This window comes from Eleutherodactylus coqui, chromosome 1 (genome assembly GCF_035609145.1).
Source record: "Eleutherodactylus coqui strain aEleCoq1 chromosome 1, aEleCoq1.hap1, whole genome shotgun sequence".
Lineage (NCBI taxonomy): Eukaryota > Metazoa > Chordata > Amphibia > Anura > Eleutherodactylidae > Eleutherodactylus > Eleutherodactylus coqui.
In genome coordinates this window covers 477,953,542-477,977,338 of record NC_089837.1, presented here as the reverse complement: position 1 = coordinate 477,977,338, position 23,797 = coordinate 477,953,542, and the positions used below count along the sequence as shown (strand labels likewise).

General features: G+C 42.3%; 1 protein-coding gene across 1 annotated transcript; it reads right to left on the bottom strand.

Moving 5' to 3' along the window:
• Positions 1–783: 783 nt before the first annotated feature.
• MMP19 (matrix metallopeptidase 19) lies at positions 784–17,660 on the bottom strand. The gene is made up of 9 exons (XM_066584862.1): positions 17,481–17,660; positions 14,984–15,072; positions 13,690–13,820; positions 12,372–12,584; positions 8,972–9,217; positions 6,550–6,675; positions 6,264–6,428; positions 5,935–6,062; positions 784–2,682 (listed from the first exon to the last, which is right to left on the bottom strand). The coding sequence occupies exons 1-9, from the start codon at positions 17,565–17,567 to the stop codon at positions 2,446–2,448; spliced, it is 1,422 nt and encodes a 473-aa protein (XP_066440959.1). The 5' UTR covers positions 17,568–17,660; the 3' UTR covers positions 784–2,445.
• Between the last annotated feature and the right edge of the window lie 6,137 nt (positions 17,661–23,797).

The window sequence follows — 23,797 nt, the reverse complement described above, 5'->3', positions numbered from 1 at the left end:
GACCACAGCTAAGCTGTCAACCCCCTCACTGATAGCACTCAAAGTGGGCCGCCCCTGCCGCACCCCCTTCCTATGCCACTGCCCTGAGTAGGTTGGAAAGCTCGCTATTACATCATGTATTTTTGTTAGCCATTAAAAGGTATCATCTACAAGATTACTTGATTTCTCTTACTGAGAACATTCACACCTATTCACAATGACACAATGTAACATACATTTCCTTTTCTGCAGTGACAACAATATGTTGTTTTATGTGTGTATGGGTCATATGGCGCCAACATCCAAAATTATTTCCAACTAAAATGCTTCAGAAACTTTTGACCCATTCAGCACATATGTATTTTCACCGTTATATTACTATAAACCTCTTTCTGTGATCATAGAATGGTAGAGTTGGAAGGAACCTCCAGGGTCATCGGCTCCAACCCCCTGCTCAGGGCAGGATTCACTAACAGTTCCTCATAGGACATGATTTGCAGACCGCTCACCATCTTGGTAACTCTTCTCTGAACTTGCTCCAGTTTATCTATGTCTTTTTTAAATTGGGGTGCCCAGAACTGGACACAGTATTCCAGATGAGATCTGACTAAGGAAGAGTAGAGGGGGATAATTACCTCACGTGATCTAGACTCTCTGCTTCTCTTAATACATCCCAGAATTGTGTTTGCCTTTCTGGCTGCTGCATCACATTGTTGACTCATGTTCAGTCTATGATCTATTAGTATACCCAAGTCTTTTTCACATGTGCTGATTGTAAAGGTTGAATAATAACTTCACACAGAGTACAATTTTTCCATATTTATTATTTGAATGTAAATTGTGTCACCTGCCAGCAGGAGGCACTGCAGACTTCTGCAATTCAGGACAAGGGCAAATTTTTCCAATTGCATGCACATTGTTGTACAGGCATAGATCATGTCACATGATGCAAGTCTGCATGGCGACCATTGTGCTTGCATAGCAAAACAATAGACGTATTATCTAAATGAAGAATAAGGGTATGTTCAGATGGAGGAATTTGCCGTGTGAATACCGTCTCTAAAAACCACATCAGAATTCACGTGCGGAATTCTGATGCAGAAAATCGCATTTCTGCATCAAGAAACGACGTGTCATTTCTTGACGCGGCTTTTTTTTCCGCATTGACAAAGCTAAAACAAGGGGCGAATCTGCGCAAAAACCAGCATGAGAAAGATGTGGACTTTGACACGGTTTTTAGAGGCGGAATTCATGCTGTAGCGAATTCTGCCATCTGAAAATACCCTAAAAGGCCTTTTACATGGCACTAATTGTTAAATCACGATAGTGATGAGGTGTGAATTCATACTGCCACCAAGCGACCAATCGTTAGATTCTCACTGATCGCTTCTTAACCTTGCAGTATGACGGGTCTTAACTGAGTAGCAGAAGCAAGATTTAAATTTATTGATACATTAACATTAACCACATCTTATAGATTCCCCCTTAAAGGCATTGTCAGAATTGTCCAACGCTGTAATATAAGACACAGCCCATTATCAAGAGGGGCGCTGTTTATAGGCGAGGAAAAAAAAATTTCGACCCTTCTTCGGAAAACCCTATTAAGCTCCGTGTGCTGACAGTGCATTACGCACAATGGGTTTTGCGCTTGTAATACCGATCGCTGTACCAATCGCTCCTATGTTGCCACTCACACATATCATGTGAACTACGCATGCAAGAAAGATTGCAGCATGTTCTATATTGGCGTATATTACATGTGCATACACGCCATGATAGTGCATGGCAATTGGTGGCACTCAGTAAGTGAATGCAATGCAGTGAATTACGCCCGTGTGAAGCCGGCCTAAATGCCTGAGAAGTTTTTATTCCCTTCTCCAAACTTCCACGGCAGAAAACTTGTTGCCTCGCTCTTTTTTCCCCGGACAGATATTAGTAAAGCACAAAAACGTGTGGGTGACAAACACTCTACGCTGTGCAGCATGTGAACCAGCTCTTGTCTGAACATCCAGAACATTCACTTTGATAAATATGTAATGCCAAATATATATATATATATAATACACAAACTGAAGTTGCAGAAATATTGACTTTGTACGTTGCACTATTGGTGTTTGTCCATAGGTGGCAGTGTTTCACTGTCAAGTCCAGTAGGCTGTGCTTACTCCTTGGTCCAGGAGCTGATCCAGCAATTAGTGACAGTAGGATGACCTCTGAGGAGTGAGAAAACTGCTGAATATGCGAAGAAGGAGCCCTTAGATGGTCTTACAAAGAAATGATTATGTTTAGCAATATTTCTTAAACGTCTTTCATATCATCACTTGTCTTGGCGATTCTTGCGTCGCTTTCTAAGGGGCGAGCACGTCTCAGAGTGCAGCATGTATCAGTCTATAGTCCGTTTTACTGGCGGTGAACTTAGTCATCGGTGACCGCTATAATGAGGCCTTCTGCAGTTTCTCTAGGCCATTAGTCCATGTTGTAGCACTGCATCCACCGCTCAGACTTGCTCAGCGGGTATCCACGGTCCACGCGTAGCTGCTTGTTCACTCTCCAATACTTGTCGCCTTTAAAGAAGTAAATCTTTCCATTCTTCCAGGTCAGAGCCGCATCCAACTTACTAGGAACACCCGAGAATAGACTAGAGATTTTTTTGGGATGCAGGCTACTCCAGGCCAACTCATCCCACTGCCAATAGTCATCACCCTGCAGAGAGCAAAGACTACAAGTTATACCATGCAAGGTCAAAACGTGACTGCTACATGTGACAATAATTAGGGATTTATACTGAATCGCTCATTATAATAGACTTGTGCTTGATATATATTTATATAAACAATACATATATCATTTTACGGCTCATTTACATTAGCATTTAATTGTGTCTTTCTGCTCCAAAAACAGAGCAGAGAAGCGAAAAGCCTGAACGGAGGATAAATGTTGGTGTGAATAAGTCCTTCTTGGTGTTTTTTTTATCATATTCTTTGTTATGTGCATCAATAAAAAATATCTGTCTGTGATGATTTAGTGATCCTGCACTGAGCAGGGGGTTGGACCCGATGACCCTGGAGGTCCCTTCCAACTCTACCATTGTATGATTATATTTTTCTTGAATACTGATCACTGAGCCCTCCCTTTCCAATCCACTGTCTGACGTCTAAAAACATTCTGATTGAAGGCTGTACAGATCCGATGGCGGAAGACGTCCGGCAGGGTATTCTTACTGATTATTACTGGCCATTCTGTTGTCGGGGGCCTCTCCAGCATGTCACATACCGCAGTACTGGCTCTAGCCAGCAGATGGCGCCATTGTATAATGACAGAAAGAGAAAGCCCCCTAGGAAAACCCCTGAATCCAAAATTGGATTGCAAAGGGTTAAAGGGGTTGTTCAGTTGTCAAATATTGATGGCATATCCTTAGGGCAGGCCATTAATAGTTGATTGGTGGGGGTCCACTGCCCAGGATCACGTCTGAATAAGTGTTCTCTGAGTCGGTGTGCTCATGTGCTGAGTTGTTTCCCGGAGGAAGCAGACAGCTACAGTCTTACTACAGAGGTCAGGCTTAGTATTGCAGGCTATTCACTTCAATGGAAACTGCTCAAAGGAATCAGCTTGGTGCATGAGCATAGTGACCCAGTGGACAGCTGATCGGCAGACTTCTGGTGATCTACTATTGATTATCTGACGTAAGGATAAGCCATCAATAGCTTTGCAACTTGCCAGCCTCTTTAAATAGAAGATTAAAGACTAGAAAGGCTTGCGGGGTAATATACAGTATATATATATATATATATATATTGTGAGGGATTAGCGTTTAGGATCAGTAGCAACCTGGGCATAAGCAGTCAGAGACAGTGACACTTGGGATAAAGTCTTTAGTCCAGGCGTTGCCTGGGTTTATTTCCAAGCATACAAAGCAAAATACAAGCCTTAACGCCAGGCAAACATAAAGTAAATCCTGCTCGTCTGAGCACTTACTAAACATGTAGCGTCCCTGTCTACGTACTGGTAAACAAATGGCTCCTGCACACAGCCAGCCAGGACTCTCAGACCTGCAGAGGTCTCAGCTCTCCCCCTGGCCCTGTAGGCCCAGGCTTTATAAGGCCTGGTACCAGCCCCACCTGGTACGTGGGAGTGACCATCCCACCCTTCACTTTGGTCACTCCAGGAAAAGCCGGCCCGGATTATGCGGCTTGGAGCCACTTACTTACTACAACGTGGTAGTAGCTATACTGCCGGCTTCCTCCACCGAGCCCAGGCTGCTCGGTGGCACGTATCTGCCCAAGCGCTCCCCAAGGCAGCATAGAAGAGCATCCTAGGCGACACATACCTGCCCTCCAGCACCTTGCCGGTCACCGTCTCACTATATATATATATATATATATATATATATATATATATATATATACTGTTTATATATATACTGTATATATATATTCCGTGATATATGCTTTGGGAATTTGTTATCCTTTAGAGTTTTGCTGTCCTCAATTTCTACCCTATGTTGGTCTTTTGAAGAGTTCGGTCCTGATTTTTGAGCTACCATCCTACTCACTTTAAGGCTTTGGCAGAGGACATGCACAGTCCAGAGGAAAGGACGCGGTGAAACAATGGGGAGTCAGAAGTTTACTGATTGATTATCTGGCTCTATGAAATTGTAGCTGAAGTGAATGCTTATTTTATTCATACGTGAACTGACATCCAACAGCCAGAATGACATGAAAAGATAGAAGAACTCTTCAAGTTTTTAATATGTCATATAGATGTTCAATGTGGGTGCTGTTGGTCACATGGCAGATCAAATCCACTGCAGTGGAAATGCGTTGCTTTAGTTTGTCTAGTGTCACCACCGGCGCCCACATCGAACATCTACAAGGTGCATTCGAAACTTAGTTGTATGTTAGTTTATGTATTAAGAAATCAGCTTTACTTTTGCTCCATTCTTTTTGAATCCCCCAACCTATTTTAGACACGCTAGCACTATTGCATTGCATGAGAAAGACTCATTGTAGCTGCAACATTGCACGTGAATTAGGGATTTCTATTGGTGTGCTGTCTTAAAGGGATTTTCTAGGACTAAGAAAATAGGAATACAGAATGGTGTAAAATTAATATCTTATACTCAGATAGTGAAATGTCCTTCTTTGAGCACAGGAGCCTCAGTCTCCACCACACCAATCTTAAAAGAAGCAGAGACGGTTGTATGCAGGGGTGTAACTATAGAGGATGCAGGGGGTGCAATTGCACCCGGGCCCAGGAGCCTTGGGGGGCCCATAAGGCTTCTCTTCTCCATATAGGGAGCCCGGTACTATCAATAAAGCATTATAGTTGGGGGTCCTGTTACAGGTTTTGCATCGGGGCCCGGGAGCTTCAAGTTACGCCTTTGGTTGTATGCTGTTCATTGTGCACATGGAGAAATGCGGGGCTGAATTCAGGAGAAAGAACACATCTTACTCCAATCAGGAATAAACCCTTTAATGCTTTTTAACCATTTTTGAGGCAGATTTAGAATCTTGGTCTAATATCCCTACCGAACCAGCTTTTACTGTGGAACTCTGATTATGCCTGCTGGTTATCCCCCTAGCAGTAAACGTACTTACTTGGCCGATCAGAGAATGCACACTTATTGGGGAGTCTGGTGAGCTGAACAGTGTAGTGCTAGCATTACATGGTAAATTATATACAGGGTGAGGCAAAAGTTTGGATACACCCATTTAACTGGTGTAATACTAAGAAAAATCACTTGCAATGTGTGAAAGTATTAATTGGGAGGGAGGCTGCATTTTTTAATGGAGGAGACATTATCGGCAGCCATTTTGAATTTCTATTTTATCCATATCTCTCTCCTAATTAAAACTTTCACACATTGGAAGCCAATTTTCTCATTATTACACCAGTTAATCATGTGTCCACATTTTTGTCTCACCCTGTATATGTGCTATTAAGTAGGCAGTTTACCTTAAACAGGAATATTTTCTGGTTTGCTTCCCAATATAAGGCTGCTCCAATGTTTGGGGGGATCCTAGTTAAAGCTTTAGGGTATCCATAGTTCAGTTTAAAATCGTTGTACCTCCATAATTTGTCTCCTATAAAAAGAACACACAACGGATGTTATCATATTGGATTAAGTAAAAGTAATTTCCTTCCTTATCTCTACATTTTTCACTTGTTAAATTACCATACCGTAATATTACTCAAACAAAATAATGATATATGTACCGATATTGCATTCGCTCAGTACCACAGAAATCTAGTTATTCCCAATACAAAAAATAGAGGTATCTCACCTTTAAAGAAATATGTTCGTTTGGTGCGTTTTGAGTAAACGGCAGCATCTAAGTTTCCTGGTAGCCCTTTCCATAAGGATTGGATTTTCATGAGAGGACCAATACCATAGTCAGTGATTGTCCACACATAGTCTCCTTTAAAGGCATACGTTTTGTCATAAGGCCCTACAATAAGTCAACCAGAAGTGTTAGAATTTGTTTCTAGAACTAAAGAATGACTGATATTGCTGCATATTCACAAAAATGGTCCAATCAGCTGTAGAGTATGCCAAGATTGGGCACTCACCAAGAATCATGGCATCTAGGTTGTCCTGGCATGGATCAGGCATCGGACCGGTGGTGGTTGGAGAGACAGAAGGGGCAACCGTTGTGACACGTTCCTCTTTGTCATTTTCATATTTGCTGTTTTTACCTTTGAATACATTTTGATATATAAGTTCTCTATAAGTTTTTATATTTGGATACATGAATGCAGGACTGATAGATAAATCAACGTAATTACAATATAATAACAATTTCCTGATCTACAAAGTCTACATAATTCTTAAATTTAAAAAAAATCATAGATTTTGTTTAATTTCTATATAATCCAGACTTCTATCAAAAAAAAGTTGAGCAAATTCTATTTTAATTCAATGAGTAATCTCTTCCTTTCATTGTCTGGACTTCTGCTTGAGATTCCACACAGGAAACCTCCAGGAACCCTACAACAATATTGTGCTCATTGCTGCCCATCAACGGCAGCCAAGATATTTTTTAAGCAAGGCAAGAGTTAAGTGTTTCCTCGCTGATCCTGTAACTCTCAGCTAAAGCTGCAGATCCTTTCCTGGTCTGACTGAATGTAGACAAGGCTGGGTTCATTATAAACATTCGGAAACACCAAGTTCTTAGAAAGTTTTACTTGTTTTCTACACAGCGGGGTTTCCAAAGGCGTCAAAAACAGGAAAAAAGCCCAGCAGTAGAATGCATTCTTGATAAAATCTATAAGCTTTATTACATTCAGATAAAAAAAATCCAAAAAATTTTGAAGATTTTATCAAAAATCTATTTTGAAGCTGCCCTTTATATTGCTTTTGTGGAGCTCAAGCTTGTGTGGATTGTATGACTTGGTCAAGTGGTGAGCTGACCATTTTTCAGTTTTGTCTATGCTACTACCGGTATGTATTCCATAGAGGTGCATGAAGCCTCTACTGTACCTCCATATGGAAGCTCACACAGTTTTTTCTGCTGAATTCCATGCAAATACTGAAAAAAATGGGATCATGCTCTATCAGACTCCATATATACAGAGGTATTATCCCATTGAAGAATAATTCTACATACAGTACCTGATGTAGCCTGTATGGCAATACACAGAGGGTCCTCAGTAGAGATGAGCGAGTATACTCGCTAAGGGCAATTGCTCGATCGAGCATTGCCCTTAGCCAGAACCTGCCTGCTCGGGAGCAAAGATTCGGCTGCCGGCGAGCGGTGGGGGAGAGCGGGGAGGAACGGAGGGGAGATCTCTCCCTCTCTCCCCCCCACCCCCCCATGCTGACTGCCGCAACTCGCCTGTTACCCGCGCTGGCAGCCGAACCTTCTCTGCCGAGCGGGGGGGATACTCGCTAAGGACAATGCTCGATCGAGTAATTGTCCTTAGCGAGTATACTCGCTCATCTCTAGTCCTCAGCTCTGTACTAAGGAGCTATACAATATCCATGTACGACTTTGTGCCGATGTCCATGAACTCTTGATGGACAATTTACTTTGGATTTTCAAGGTCCAAAAGCAGTGCAGAAGCAGTAGTGAGAGCCAGGCAACTGTTCTGCAAATCTACTCTGGAGTCAGGTGGGTGCCAGTCAGGCTTTTTAACTTTTCTGCACTACCTTAATACATTCCAAAAACAAGTATGTAGGATAAATTACTTATTTCTACACCGGTTGAGGATGCTACTTCGTCTATCTTTGTCTTCATTTTTCAGCCATTTTCTTCTTACATTATTACACTGAGTTCACTATACTAATTACATAAGTGGAAGGGCACTGCCTCCCACAAAGTCATCACACTCATCTCCTACTGCTTTCATCATTCCAAATCTAATGGAACAAGAGTTGCTCGATTATCTGAAGCATAACTGAGATAGTAAAATTGCCTCGACATCATTCCCTCATGAGATCTAATTAAGGGCGCATTCAGACGATCGTATATCGCCTGGGTTTTCATGCCCAGCCGATATACGGAGTCCCTCTCTGCAGGAGGAGGAGGCTGGAACAGCCGGGAGCAGTGCTGTGAACTCCCGCCCCCTCTCTGCCTCCTCTCCGCCTCTCTACACTATTTGCAATGAGAGGAGGTGGGACGGGGCGGGGCTAAGTTCCGGGAATTAGCTTTGCCCCTGTCCCGCCTCTCCTCATTGAAAATAGTGTAGGGGGGTGGAGAGGAGGCAGAGAGGGGGCGGGAGTTCACAGCACTGCTCCCGGCTGTTCCAGCCTCCTCCCCCTGCAGAGAGAGACGCCGTATATCGGCTGGGCGTGAAAACCCAGCCGATATACGGTTGTCTGAATGCACCCGAAAAGTTAGTGTCACAGTTTAATTTTTATTGTCTTGTTCCTATAAACGGGAACTTTTGCTCCATTTTTTTTCTTTATGTTGGGTGTTGTCGATTAGGTGGTTTTATATGATTCTGTTCCCTTCTTTTTCGGCACAGCAGTATCACTAATAACCATACTTACCATACAACACCTGAATCCCCTTTATATCATCATCATGTAGTCGAAACTTCGGTCTATATCCGGCATACACAGGAGCCATCAGTGCACTGCTAAATCGAGAGTGGCCCAGACCTAAGGCATGTCCGAGTTCATGTGCAGCAATGATGCGCAGATTGACACCGAGGTACGTTCCTTCAGTCCAATACTCATCTTCATCGAAATGTACTGTGCCAAGCTCAGGAATATCAGCATGTGCTAGCACTTTTCCTGCAAGACCAACATACAATATCCATAACATTAATAGGGAGAGGTGTAGTCATTTCTACAGTCTTAGTAATAGTTTGTCGTGACACGACTTGAGTTAATGGGCGGGTGTCTTAGAAGACATGATTTGACAACGCATAAGAATTTAGTCAAGATATGGCAACTACATGGTAGTTAATGCAAATAAAATAGCACATTGTGTAAGATCAGCACCATTAAAAGGGTTGATTTGCTGTAAACTAGTTATGACCTTAGGACAGGTCATCAATAATAGATTAGCAGGGGTCAGTCGCCTAGGGCCTCCACCGAACTGTTGTGTGCCAAGGTCAACATGCTCGTGCACTGAGCTGATTTCTGCAAGAAGCAGACAGCTCCGTTCTTACTGCAGTGGCCAGGCTTGGTTTTGCAGACCAAGTTTCCATTCACTTCAATGCCTGCAATAACAAGCCTGGCCACTGCAATAAAAATGGAGCTGTCTGCTTCTTGCAGAAATCAGCTCAGTGCACGAGTGCAGCGACCTGGTTAATAGCTGTTTGGCAGAGATCCTAGGTAACAGGCTCCCCCTGATCTACTATTGATTAAAGGTCCTAAGGATAGGCCATCTATAGTTTACAACTTAATAGTACAACATCAGACTGATTATTTAATTTTCTGCAATTCTGTGCACTACATAATCTGCTATTATACGGAATGTACTGGGTTACCTCCAGCAACGTGGAACACCAATTGACAATCATACCATTCTATTAGACCCTGCCAATATACATGTTACTGCCTGATGGGAATGAGCAAACATAACACTGGACGTTCTCCAAATATTTAAAGCGCTGTGTACAGATATAATCCAGACATAAGAACAGATATTGTCCTTTTAAAGGCTAAAGAATGAGAACAGTGCGGTATTTAATAAGAACACCATATTCTACCATTCCAAACATACGAGATATGACTCTACAATGACACCATAGCAACCACACAATAATAAGCAAAGATTATGCATTCGGTAGGCTTACTATGGGACTTGACTGTGCGATAATCTGATCATTAATTTAATACACTGTAATATTCCTGTATTGCAGTGCATTATTAGCTGTCAGCATTGCACTAACAGGCAATGTATTGCGCTTCCTAGGTGAGTCCACAATGCAAACACATTTATGGGGTGCTGATGAGATGACAGAGGGAGCCCTTCCCTCTCTAGCCACCTAGATGCCATTCCTAAATGACTGAGATTGGAGTTAGCTTGGATCCTGGCCATTGCAGAAGGGTGTATGTAACATCTGACACCCTCTGTGGGTAGTGCGGGCACAGCTCCTGAGCTTGCTGCATCCACACAATGTAAATGTATGTCAAAATGCAAGTAACTAAAAAAGAGCTCCAAAAGATGGCATTTGGTGGGAATCCAGAAGGAAAAGATAACTGCACAACAAGCTGTTTCAGGGTGATTGTCTCTCATTAGTATGCAGTAGGTTTCTGGCTTGGCTAGTGAGAGGACTTCCAGTAGGTGGCGCTGTAGAAGTGTTGTTCCATCTTTCCATTTGCAGATTTTCTAGCGGATCATGGATGGCCTTATAATTCTCCCCGCCCCTCCCCTATACTAGGTGCTCTCCCTAGGAAAAACTACACCCTTCCTGACCCACATCTATTGACCTCTCACTAGTCATATCAGAAACCTACTGCACGCTGATGAGGGGCAAACACCCTAAAAGAGTCTGTCTGTACATGGTGATCTTTTCTTCTAGAGAAGATTCTGGCTTTGAGTCATAATTCCTATCTATAGTTACAAGGCTTGTTTAAAGGTCTGATGTTGACTTGCAGGAATGCTGCATTCCACTAGGTGGCACTGTAGTGGCATTGCTCCATTTTTACATTAGCATATTTCCCTGAGGAGCATGCATGGCCTTATAAGTCTTCTCACACCTTATAAGTGCTCTCCCTAAGTAGAAACTATACCCTTCCTGACCCAAATCTATCTGTCTTTTGCTAGCGAAACCAGAAACCTACTGCACACTGATGAGGGGCAATCACCCTAAAACAGTTTGTGTGTACATGCTTATGTTTTCCTCTTGGAGAACACTCTGGCTTTGGCTTATAGTTTCCAATCATTGTTACAAGGCTTGTTAAAAGGTCTAACATTGACTTGCAGGAATGTTGCCTTCCAATAGGTGGTGCTGTAGAGGCATTGTTCCATCTTCTCATCTTTAATATGTCTACAACATGGAGGTTGCACAGAGCCATAAAATGACCATGTGTATAAATCCTTAGTGCTATAAGTTTCTGCATGGTGCTACAGCATGAGGCTTATTAACATTTTAGTGAATAATTCTTGAGCTGTAGGTAGCAAACCCTCATCAACCCAAAGTATTAGACCCCTTCTACACTGACAGATGATCAAAAATTTTGAGCAATCATCTTTGCATAGTCTATAGTAGCTAAGTAGATACTTAAGAGCTATGCAGGCGGAGCTGGATACCACCGCTATGGTTCGGTGAACAATACAGCTGTTTTGCATAAGCAAACAGCTGTATTGTTCTTCACAATTACAGCCGGCGTCCCGCTGTGAACAACCAGACTGCACTGCTGATACGAGTTCATCACTCAATTCAAGGAAACTAGAATTGAGCGAGGAATGACTCATGCACGAAAACTGCAGGATGTCTATGCATTTAGATCCAACAGTTATCGCTCAGAAAACGGCTTTGAGCGAATTTTGAGCGAGAATCGTTGGGTCTAAATGGGCCTTTACTTAACCAGTCACGTTTAGATAAAGCCATGCTTAATTTGGCTCTAACAGTAGGCAGGACAATGGTGTGTTTGGAACCCTACAAAAGCTACTAAGAAGGTTTTCTTTGGAACCAATATTGGACAAAAAGAGTTACCCCAGATGCAATTGCTTTCCTTTGATTTGCTGGTGTTTTCATGGTGTAGAGTAGAAGTAGAAGACTTTGGATATGTCTTAAGCACCCCCCTCCCCCCGCCACCCTAGGCACCAACTTTTTGGGATATCTTTATGAAGAGGAATATTGTACTACACCATGTATCTTATGCCACGCACCACGTTACACTCAGTATACACCACAGATTTCACTTAGATATTATCCATCAAGCATTTTGTAAAGCCACATTTGAGAGAACGGATGATTACAGCAATGCATACCGGGGCCATCAAACGGACGTGAGCAGCTGTCTGCCTTCGTGTGGAATGAAATCCTTATGTCTGCTCTTCCATAGGTGATCTCTTTGAATGTCAGAGGGGTGACATCACTCCAGTATTTAAAAGCAGATTTGATGGCGGTCCTCACTTCATCTTTTGTCATGTCGGGCGTATAATTATGTATGCGATAAGTAAGGTTCTTCTTTCTCCATCGACCTGTTAAGTTGTGAAATCAACAAATCAGGAACGTTTACTAATAGTGTAGAATCAGCTTGCTTAGAAGCCCTCCAAATACACACAAAATATCAATATTTGCAGATACAAAACTATTAAATTAACACAAGGCGGTAGCAAGAGGATCTGGATAAATTGGGCAGAAAAGTGGCAAATGAGGTTTAACACTGATAAATGTAAAGTTATGTACATGGGGAGAGGAAATACATGTCACCATTACACACTAAATGGGAAACCACTGGGGAACACTGACATACAGAAGGACTTGGGGGTTTTAGTTAACTGTAAGCTTAACTGGAGCAACCAGTGTCAGGCTGCTGCCGCCAAGGCAAATAGGATCATGGGGTGTATCAGAGGAGGTCTAGAGGCACATGACGAAAATATTGTTCTTCCTCTTTACAAGTCACTGGTCAGACCACACATGGAATATTGTGGATGGTTTTGGGCACCGGTACTCAAGAAGGACATATCAGAGCTTGAGCGGGTACAAAGGCGAGCAACTAAAGTAATAAATGGAATGGGCGGACTACAATACCCAGAAAGGTTATCAAAATTGGGCTGATTTTGTTAAAAAAAAAAGATGGCTGAGGAGCGACCTAATAACTATGTATAGATATATCAGGGGTCAGTACAAAGATTTCTCCCATGATCTGTTTATACCCAGGACTGTAACAAGGGGGCGCCCTAATGACTATGCATAATATATCAGGGGACAATACAGAGATCTCTCCCATCATCTATGTATACCCAGGACTGTGACTGTAACAAGGGGGCGCCCCCTACATCTAGAGGAAAGAAGGTTTCTACACCGACATAGAAGGGGGTTCTTTACTGTAAGAGCAGTGAGACTGTGGAACTCTCGGCCGGAGGACGTGGTGATGGGGAACTCACTAAAAGAGTACAAGAGGGGTCTAGACATCTTTCTTAAACAATACAATATTATATGTTATAATCACTGATTACTTCAGAAGGGTTGATGACTCAAAGATTATTCCGATTGCCAGATTGGAAATTTTCCTAATAGGAGGAAAATTGGCTTGTATATATGAGCAACCTTGTATAACCTAATATCTCTTGAATATAGTACCTAATAGCAGATATCGCAGAGTCTTCTGGTTAAATGGGTCTTCTAATCCGCACCGTGGCTGCTTCATCTTCTCCAGTGTATTATTGTCCAGGACCCCTGTTCCAGGTAGCTGAGAAGCCAGCTGGAAAATTCTGTACAAGTAAATAAATCAAGATCACAAATCAGAATAAGGCCTGTTTCACATGGTGGCGACTCGATATCGCCGCGACAAAATCTCAGTGATATTGCTACAAAGTCGCATCACGTGCGAGAATTTGCAGGGGAGGGGCTTGAAAAAATAAGCCTTACCTGAAGATAAGCCCTAGCTGCATAAAAACAGGAAAAAAATGAATGGCTGTGATTGGTTTATTGAACGCTGGCTCTGATCGGCTGAGCACTGTGCCGCTCAACCAATCAGAAGCAGCGCTTCGCAGAGGCAGGGATTTTCCAATCCCTGACCAGAAAAGATGCCTGAAGACAACTGCCAGGGAGCAGGGAGAAGATGAAGCGGAGCTGACAGCAATTCTTAGGTGATGTATGTATTTTTGGGTTTTTTTTTAATGCCTATTTTAGGGCTTTTACAGTAGGATTTCCGCAAGATGTGCATTTTTGTGCGTTGTGATACAACAGAGAGAAAGGCTCCATAGCGAAACATGAGCTACAAAACATCACAAGTCGCGGGCATCTCTAGCAACCTGCGAGTTTTTTGTCTCACAATGTCGCATGCTACAAAACATCGCTAATGTGAAGGAACCCATACTAAAGCATGGGCTTTACACACATGTGATTTGTAGCACTGTCGCATCGCGAGAAAATCACACGATCTGTGTAACCAGCCTTAAAGGGCCCTTAATAGCACCATGGACTTCCCTACAGCCAATTCCGCTTTGCAAGTTGTATGAGTTCTAGACCAAAAGGACCTCCATTTTATTTATCGTGTGCAGCTTTTTAGGTAATCTTATGACAATTTGGTACCCTTTCTCCCTTAGTGGCTAAAAAACTGACTATGACAGCTCTCCATGTGGGTCTTCTTATTATATTGGCAGCACAAAAGATTTATGGTGCATATGAAATAGCTATCGCCCAACATTTTAAAGCTCCTGTACACTCCTACGTAATACCTGTTCACACTGGCTACATCAAACAGAATATAACAGATAACGATCAATCAGTCCTGTAAGAATGGAAGCTATGTCAACAAAGCCTATCTTATTGGATCTCACTTGAAAAGGGGGTGAGCTACAATATCAAGCATGGCATAGCCAGTTGGCAAGAGTGAAAGAAGGCAGCCATATTTTCTCATGTGGCAACTTACCGTATAGCTTCCTGAATTTCATCAGAACTGAAATCCTCGCTGTCACTCTCAAGTGGCTTCTGCAAGTATCCAAACTCCTTTAGGTATTTCTGCAAACAGAACACAAGGCTTCTAATTCTATGTAAACCTCTTATTGGATATTGTAGCTGAATAGATTGAAAATGTTGTGGCATCTTCAGCATTGTAGCTACCACTATGGCATAAGACGACTGAAAGCGACCCTCCGGTCCTGGACAAACAAAGATGGCTGAATCACCTGTCTGACTACATCGTTAGTCTGACATCATTAGTCTAAGACACTACAGGCTGCTTATGTGGGCACACTGGTCAATCAAAGTAGGTGTAGTGTTGTAGACTAATGACACATACTATACACAGAGTGCATCAAGTAGTCCAAGAAGTGGTTCTGCCATTTTTATTCGTCCAGGACTGAAGGGTCACTTGAAAGTCATTTGTAATTAAGGCTATGGCTACACGGTGACTTTGATTGCATAACCAAAGATCGCTGTGTATTCCTGCAGCCTCGTACTCTCATTGAAGCCAGCGGGGTCATGATGTGACTCACAAGTTACAGACACCATGACCTTCAGATTGCAAAACATCCACCAAGGTTGTGCACCTATGTGAAGAACCTGGTGGGGCAGCCGCCATGTCCAAGCAGAGAATGAACAGAAGAGCTGGTTGCCCATGTGTGCGGCTCCCAATGACTAATTTCTGTGTAATTCATGGAAACAGTGGAGCAGAGCTACCTGACTTTTTCCATAATTCCCAAAGAAGTTCATCTTCTGTGGCAACCGCAACACTAGGTGAGTCTGGAACTGGGGGACCCCCGCTCTCCACGCAGGTGGAACCAAAACGTGTCAGACATTTCTGGAATGTTCTGTAGATATGCCCCTTTAAGTATTATTGCATAAGACTTGACAGCTGCTTGTATTGCATGTAGTGTTGGATCCACATGATCTTAGTGGGTTACGTTACAGTTAGTTAAAATGCACATAAGGGCAGTTAGCCTGTTCTTCATTATCTGTTCTTTTTCCACTGCTTGACTTTCAAAATGCATCCATGGTGTTATAAATTGTGTTAAAGTTGGTTTGTCTTGCTCCATTTTTTCATTAACCCCTTAAAGACCAGAGTATTTCGGGCCCTAAAGGACCAGACACTTATTGGAAATTTTTACCCATGTGATGGTTTTATGACCCTAATTTTATTTTTTCCGCCCTAACCAAAAAAAAAATTTGCAGCAGTTTTTTTTTTGTTACATACAGGGCTATATTTTATTTTTATTTTTTTCACTGAAATTGTTTTTAATGGGGCCGGCAAAAACATTGCACGGTATGCGAGGTGCACGTGAGTACGCTGCGATCCGTGCTTTCCCATTGAAAACAATAGGAAATACTTGCCGATTGCTACTTCCCTGAAGTAATGGGAGGAGTTTTTGACACAAAAACATCTTGCATCCGCAGGGACATCGCACGTTCCTGAGCGCGATATCGGGTTGAGTCTCACTGCCCCATATCACGCTCGCCCGTGTGCAATTAGTCTTACTATGTGATCATACCCTAACAGTAACGGAGCCCCCTTTCAAACTTACGGCATGTGGCAGATTTGCTTTGGATTTTTCACAGTGGAAAGATCAGCAGCAAATCCGTACCAAAATCTGAACGGTTTAGTGCAGATTTCATACCTTACATTACACATGGCAAAAAAATCTGCAGTAAATCCGCCACATGGGAACATATCGTTATAGTTTGTCTATTCGTGAGTGTGTGAATTATATATATGCCATATGTCAAGCTATTGTATATCATCTTGTGGTTGTTGACAGGCTTGGCTGCTTTTTACAGTCGCTTTTGGTTAAAATGGTCCTCCATAATTATAAGCTGGTTGCAATTTGTCCCCTAATCAATCTGCTGTAATGTGCACAGGGATCTGGAAGCAAGCATCAATTCCCCTGCAGCACCACCACAGGAGAAAAAAGGTATTACATGGTGCATATTATAATCAATGGACAATCTAATGTAATGCACATAAAGTACTTTATATGCTGGTTACTCCATTGAGAGAGACTCTTTGTAGCTCTCCAACTAACTGATGCAAGTCCTGAACAATGGACCTCCTTCTTTTAACATGCTATAGCCTAATATTTAATAATATCTAGTACAATATGCCAGTAATTCTCTATTAATCATTCCTACAGTATAGAAATTGATTAAGCATCAAATTTTCTGCCTTAGCAAAGAATATCCATACATTTTACAATATTTTGGGAAAACAGAGATAGTAGAAGGTGCGCTGTCGCTTTAATGAATACATTTCTGTAATGCAGCTTGCAGTTTGCAGTATATTAAATATATAGATCACATCAAAATTGCTACATTCAAAATTTGATATAGGGAAATATTAAATATTCTACCTAATCAATGAAACTAAAGGTATTTGCAGAATTATAAGGCATTGAACTACAATCTATGACTAATGGATATGTCAGTGGACTCACCATGGCTTCTTCTTCAGCGGTGGGGTCTACCAGTGTCGCAGCATAAGCAGAGAAGGCCAGAGCCCCCAGCAAAGGCAGCAGCAGCATCCTGAAGTTTGTAGAGGTCCCAGTGGCTTAGTTTCTGCTCCTTTGGTTCCCCCTGCAAGCCTTTAAGAGTCCTGCCAGAATGACTCACAAACACTCTTTGCTCCTTCCTCCTCCCAAACCTCCCACTTGCATCTTCCTTCTTGAGAAATGTCCCTGGAATGCAGAATTAACTCTCTGCTTCAGACCTATGAATAATTTTATACAACTTTAGAGATAAAAAACAAAAGCCCTCATCTTGTAGTCATTTACAAAGCTTCATTTATTTTCTGGTCATTGCTTGTTGACAGGTAGTATCTGAGATTAAGGGAAGAGTCACTTCCAATGAGTCACTGTCCAAGATGTGCATCTGTTTAGTAAACGATTACACTAAGTTGTATTATACTCATAACATAGATATTCGCAGTGATTTTAGGCTGTCCCATCACTTACATGTATTCTGCATTTCGGGTGTTACAGTATACTTTTACAAGGCTATTAGGTTCCAATATTATATTACATGTATACAGCAATGTGGCTTGAAGAATGGCACAGAATAGAGACGTCCAGCAGGGGAGGAAAAGAATAAAATCTTCCATTTTATTTAATGGCACGAGATTGGAATCTTAACATACTGCAAAGGTTCAATTTTGATCTTGTGTCATTAGATAACACAGAATATTTTATTGGTATCCACTAATGCGGAAGTTCCCTACTTGAGCCATATGTATAGGATATGTCAGTCTTTACTCAGAAGAGAACAATTGTTTCTGATTGGTTATTCATTTTAAGCTACTGTTATCACTTTCTGACATCTTGTGAAATTATCCTTGAAATCCCCATTACGTTGAGACAGGATTCTTTACATATCAAGTTTACATTATCACAACTATATACTTATTTATTAACTTAGATACTTGCAGGTAAGCCGAGGTGATGCTGGATAACTAAAAGCCGATTGGCCGTTTAAACATAAAGCTGTATTCCCTAATTCCAACAGGTTTTATATTGGGATAAAATCTAATCAGAAAATGGACAATGCATTCACATATCCATATAACGAAAATGATGGGACTTCAGATGACATCAGCTCCAGATGATATGTATGTTAGAGCTTGTGATTCTAGTGAAGTACACTGATTGTCAAAAAAAATCCCTTCCTTAGAAGGAGTTGTCAGAATCAAATGAAACTTCCTGTGTGATTGTAACATTGATATAAGTGATTACAGTATCAGGGCAAAAGGAGAATTGCGGAAAACTGAACACTTGAAGGGAGGCTCTAGTATCCTGTTGGACCGCCTCTAGCTTGGTTGGATACAAGATTCGATTCGGATGGGCATGAAGGCTCTAGTAGCCTGTTGTGTTGCCTCTAGCTTGGATACAAGATGTGATACCGGTGGGCATGGAGGCTCTAGTACCCTGTTGTACCAGCCCTAGCTTGGATGCAAGATGCAATTCGGGTGGGCATGGAGGCTCTAGTACCCTGTTGTACCAGCCCTAGCTTGGATGCAAGATGTGATACAGGCGGACATGGAGGCACATCAGTCCACATTTGCTGCCTCTAGATCGTACATACTCATGGCCTGATGAAATTGGTGTACTAGATGGTCCCATACATTTTGTATTGGTGATAGACCTGGCAACCGGGAAGGCCACAGAAATGTGATAATGTTGTAGGGACACTCCTGTGACCCCCTTGTGTGTACGGCTGAGCATTATCCTGCTGGAAAATGCCTCTTGGAAGCCACCATAAGAGGAACACATGTGGCTGCAGGATGTCCTGAGCTGCCATTGTCCCTCGTACCACTACTTGGCGTGACCAATTGTCATATATGATGGACCCCAGATAAAATCTGGATTGAGACCCCTAAGTCTCCAGACACAAACACTTCCATCGTCAGTGCCCAAACAAAACTTGGATTCATCGCTGAAGACAACCCAGTTCCACTCCATAGCAGTCCACAACTCTACTGCAAATGGAGGTGATGGTTGGTGGCTGTCAAACACAGAAAACATAATGGGCACCTTGAGACCAAATTTCCTTCAGCAGAGCCCCTGGAAATGGTTCTGAGAGACACAGGGGCCTGTAATGATGGTGCCATCTGTCTCTGGATGGCAGATAATGAAACAATTGGAGCTGCTCATCTTGTCAGATGATCCTCTGTAATGTCAAGGGCATCCTGAGCCCGGTTGCCTTGTGGTTGTGCCCTCACAAATCCACTCATCCCAACATCTACTAACAGTCAGATCAAAACAGCTCAGGTGGCGGCAATTTGTCGATACGACCATCCAGATTCTCACATCCCAATAATGCACCCCTCTCAGACCCTGGTAACGGGTAAAATCTCTTCTCTGCGTCGTAGAGGCGTCTAGTGGTCAACAAGCTCTACACAAGTGGAAGAAGAGGTCACTACACACAAGGAGCTTCTGAGAGCCTTTTATAGGAACCACTTTTAGGGACCCAGGTGGCAAGACCATTCATCTATTCACACCACAACTCTAATCATTTGTATATCCACCCTGAGATGTAACTGCATGCCATGTTGTGCAGCAAAACGACAACTTCTACTAAGTGCTTGATTTTTTTCTTTGACAAAGAGTGCATAAGGGCAATTTCACATCTGCATTGTAACCTTCAGCCGGAGGTTCCGTCACATATCAGGCTCAAAATACTGTAGGAAAAAGCAATGCATGCAGCACCTTTTCTTCTGTCCAAAAGCCGGGCAGCTGGGCGGATAGTGGACGGACCCCATTGTCACCATAAAGTAGTTTACTTCTGTATATTAAATGACATGTAAATGCCTGTGCTAATAATTTTCATGGCTAACAATGTATTCTCGCAATGTATGTATTTTGTCAGTAGTATGGTTTACACTGACAAACTCATTGACTTTGAACATGGCTCTGTCACTTTTGCCACATATCAGTCCTTAAAATTTCTGACCTACCCGTTCTGCTCTGAGCAACTGATGATGCTATGATTGTGAAGTGGAAGCATGTAACAGTAACAGCCATTTAGTGGTTGCTGTTGTTGTTAGCTGTTTAGTCGTTCACGACCCTCGGTGACCCTAAAGGCTCCCTGCCTCCATGTTTTTCGGTTTTGCACTTCTTCTTTCAGTTGTGTGATATCCATGCCAGTATCTGCTTTGACAGCATCAGCCATCTTGTTCTTTGGCTCCAGGTCTTCTTTTGCCACTGATCTGTCCAAGCATTATAGCTTTTTCTAGTGACTCTGCTCGCATTACATGGCCAAAATATGTGATCTTGAGCCTGGCCATCTTCCCCTCCAGTGATATATCGGGTCTTATACGATTCAGGACTTCTTAGTGGCAGACAATGCAAACTCAGAGGATAGGGCCACCAAGTGCTAATGCATATGGCACATAGAAAACTCCTATTCTCTGTTGCATCACTCACTGAAGAGTTCCTAATTGTCTTTGGAAGTGACATCTTCGTGAGAACTGGGCATCGGGATCTTCATGGAATGGATTTCTTTGGTCAGTCAGCTTAACACCAGCCTAAGATCACCATGCACAATGTCAAGCATTAGAGGGTGATATAAAGTGATAGTGATATAAAGCACACCACCACTGGACTCTGGAGCAGTGGAAATGTGTTCTTTGGAGTGACTAATCGCTTTTCACTATCTAGCAGTCTGGTGGATGAATCTGGGGTTGGCAGATGCCCGGAGATGCTACTTGCCAGTAAATGCTTAAAGTCTACTGTAAAATTTAGAGGAGAAGGAATAACAATATGGGGCTACTTCTAGGGTTTGGGATAGGACTCTTTTTTCCCCAGTGTAGGGTAATTTTAATGTTGCTACATACAAAGATATCTGGGATGATTGTATACTTTCAGTGATGTGGCAACAGTTTGAGGAAGGCCCTTTCTTGTTCCAAAATGACTGTGCCTGTGTGTCCAGTTTAGTGTTGAGGTACTTGCGTGGCCTGCATTCAAACATCCTGGGAATGATTTGGAGCACAGATTATGAGCCAGACCTTCTCCTTCAAGATCATTGCCTGACCTGAGAAATGCTCTTTTGGTTGAATGTGCACAAATACCCCCAGACACACTCTCGAAATCTTGTGGAAAGCCTTCCCAGAAAAGTGGATGCTGTTAAAGTCACAAATGTCTACCCAAATCCATATGAACACTCATGGTTTTGGAATGTAATGTCCAGTAACATCACATAAATGTAGAGAATAAAGTCAGTCCCACCAACAGCACTAAATAATCCCTTACCTGGGTCAGGCAATCAAAAAATGCAAAAGCCAGTTAAGAGCCAAAAAACCAGAAAGGCTCCAGATAAATGTCCATATGAATGATGAACTGGCAGCATAAACGGATGTATGAAGGTATAAAAGCGTTTTATTACCCCATTACAAATGAATGCGACGTTTCGGCACTGTTGTGCCTTCCTCAAGCTTGATCATCCTAGTTCATCATTCATAGTAACATCACATAAATGTGATTGCGAGAGTCAGTTTTCACGTGTGGGCTTTGACCCGCTTGCGGGGGCTCAGGATTGTGCCGTAATCAAGGTGGACACCAGCAGTAAGCTTAAGAATACTTTGTTTCAAAGGAGGCACAAAGTGTAGCGGTTATAGTGACAATGTGTACAACTCTGTTGGTTGCACATTCTATCTAAAGCATTGGTCTTGGTACTTACAGTCTCTATAATGGGGCACATAGCTTTAGGTACACAGCTTATTGGTTACAGTGTCTTTGCAGGGCACTTAGCTTATTAGTTACAGTCACTGTTAATTCACAGGGCACTCACTTGAACAAAACAAAACATAGGGCACCAGGTTATGCCCAACAACTTTGGTCCATCCCGAAGCTCTTCCAGGTTGACTCTTGAATAGTCCATAGTACAAGCTCCCAGGTAGCATTCTGGAACTTCCTGGACTGTCCAAAAAATAGGGCACTTTTTACCTCTAGTCATGAAAAATATTAGATGTGTTCGTTTTTTGAAGCTGGTGGTACTTGACCAGGTAATTATGGCCGTAATTATCATCCTTTTACAGGTCACAGTAAATTCTAGTAGTAAGTTCATGACCTATAGACATGTATCACTTATAATCATTATCATTCCGTATGGTTTTTCAATGTGTCTGTAAAAAATGCTGCCTGTCCGTGATTTTTGGATAAGTTGTTCAGGAAAATGAAAACTTCAGGTTGACAACCGGCCCACTTTATCAGGAATGCTAACTAAAGGGGACGTTCTCAAGTCAGCCGCTCCACACAAGGTCACAGTATAGAGTCCAAGAGCCCAGAGCGGCAGATCACCTCCCACAGGATCTCAGAGTCTTTGGCTTAGTTTTATGCTTGCTGATCCCAACTCCAATCTCACAGGACAGTATATATAACCAGGGGCGTAACTATAGAGGATGCAGGGGATGCGGTTGCACCCGGGCCCAGGAGCCTTGGGGGCCCCATAAGGCCTCTCTTCTCCATATAGAGAGCCCAATACTATGAATAAAGCATTATAGTTGGGGGCCCTTTTACAGGTTTTGCATTGGGGCCCAGAAGCTTCAAGTTACGCCTCTGTATATGACTCTCATACTCCAGTCAGTTTGAAGGCTCACTCACACAGACGTATAGTCACTGTGTATCACGCGTGTATTTTTCACATGCGTAATAAGCAGTACACAGCAAATATGTATGTAACATGCATATATATTAAATTCCCATAGCCTATATTGGTGTATATTAAATGCGTAATAAGCACCAAAATAGGACATGCTGTATTTTTTTTTTCATGTGCGTAATTTGGTAAACACATGTCCTTTTTACTTTATTTACCCAGTTACTTATCTCACTTCTTTGCTACAAGGAGTGCTGTCGCAGTAGGTCATTACTCTGTGGTTTTGGTAATGAAGCGCGAGAAAAGCTGATATTTAGCATGGGAAACACTGTAGCACTGCATTCTTCTCAAGGTCACCATGTCTCTGTCCTTACCAAACAAACTCTATGCCCCTAATTTGAAGCAAAAATGATTAGATTTGGTCAAGAAGGTTAATTTTCAGAAGAAGTTCAAAGAAGCTTTTATTAATAGAGTTGATTATTACTAACAGTCTGTGTTAACATTAAAGGGGATGTATAGAATTAGAGAAACGAGACTTGTTTCTTTTACAGTACTGGCCAAATTAATAGCATACACGCATTATGCAATAATATCTAATATAAATAAGCCTACAGGCTTTTTCCTGCACCACTCTTTGACCCCTTTGTGAGACCTCTGGTGGCTGATT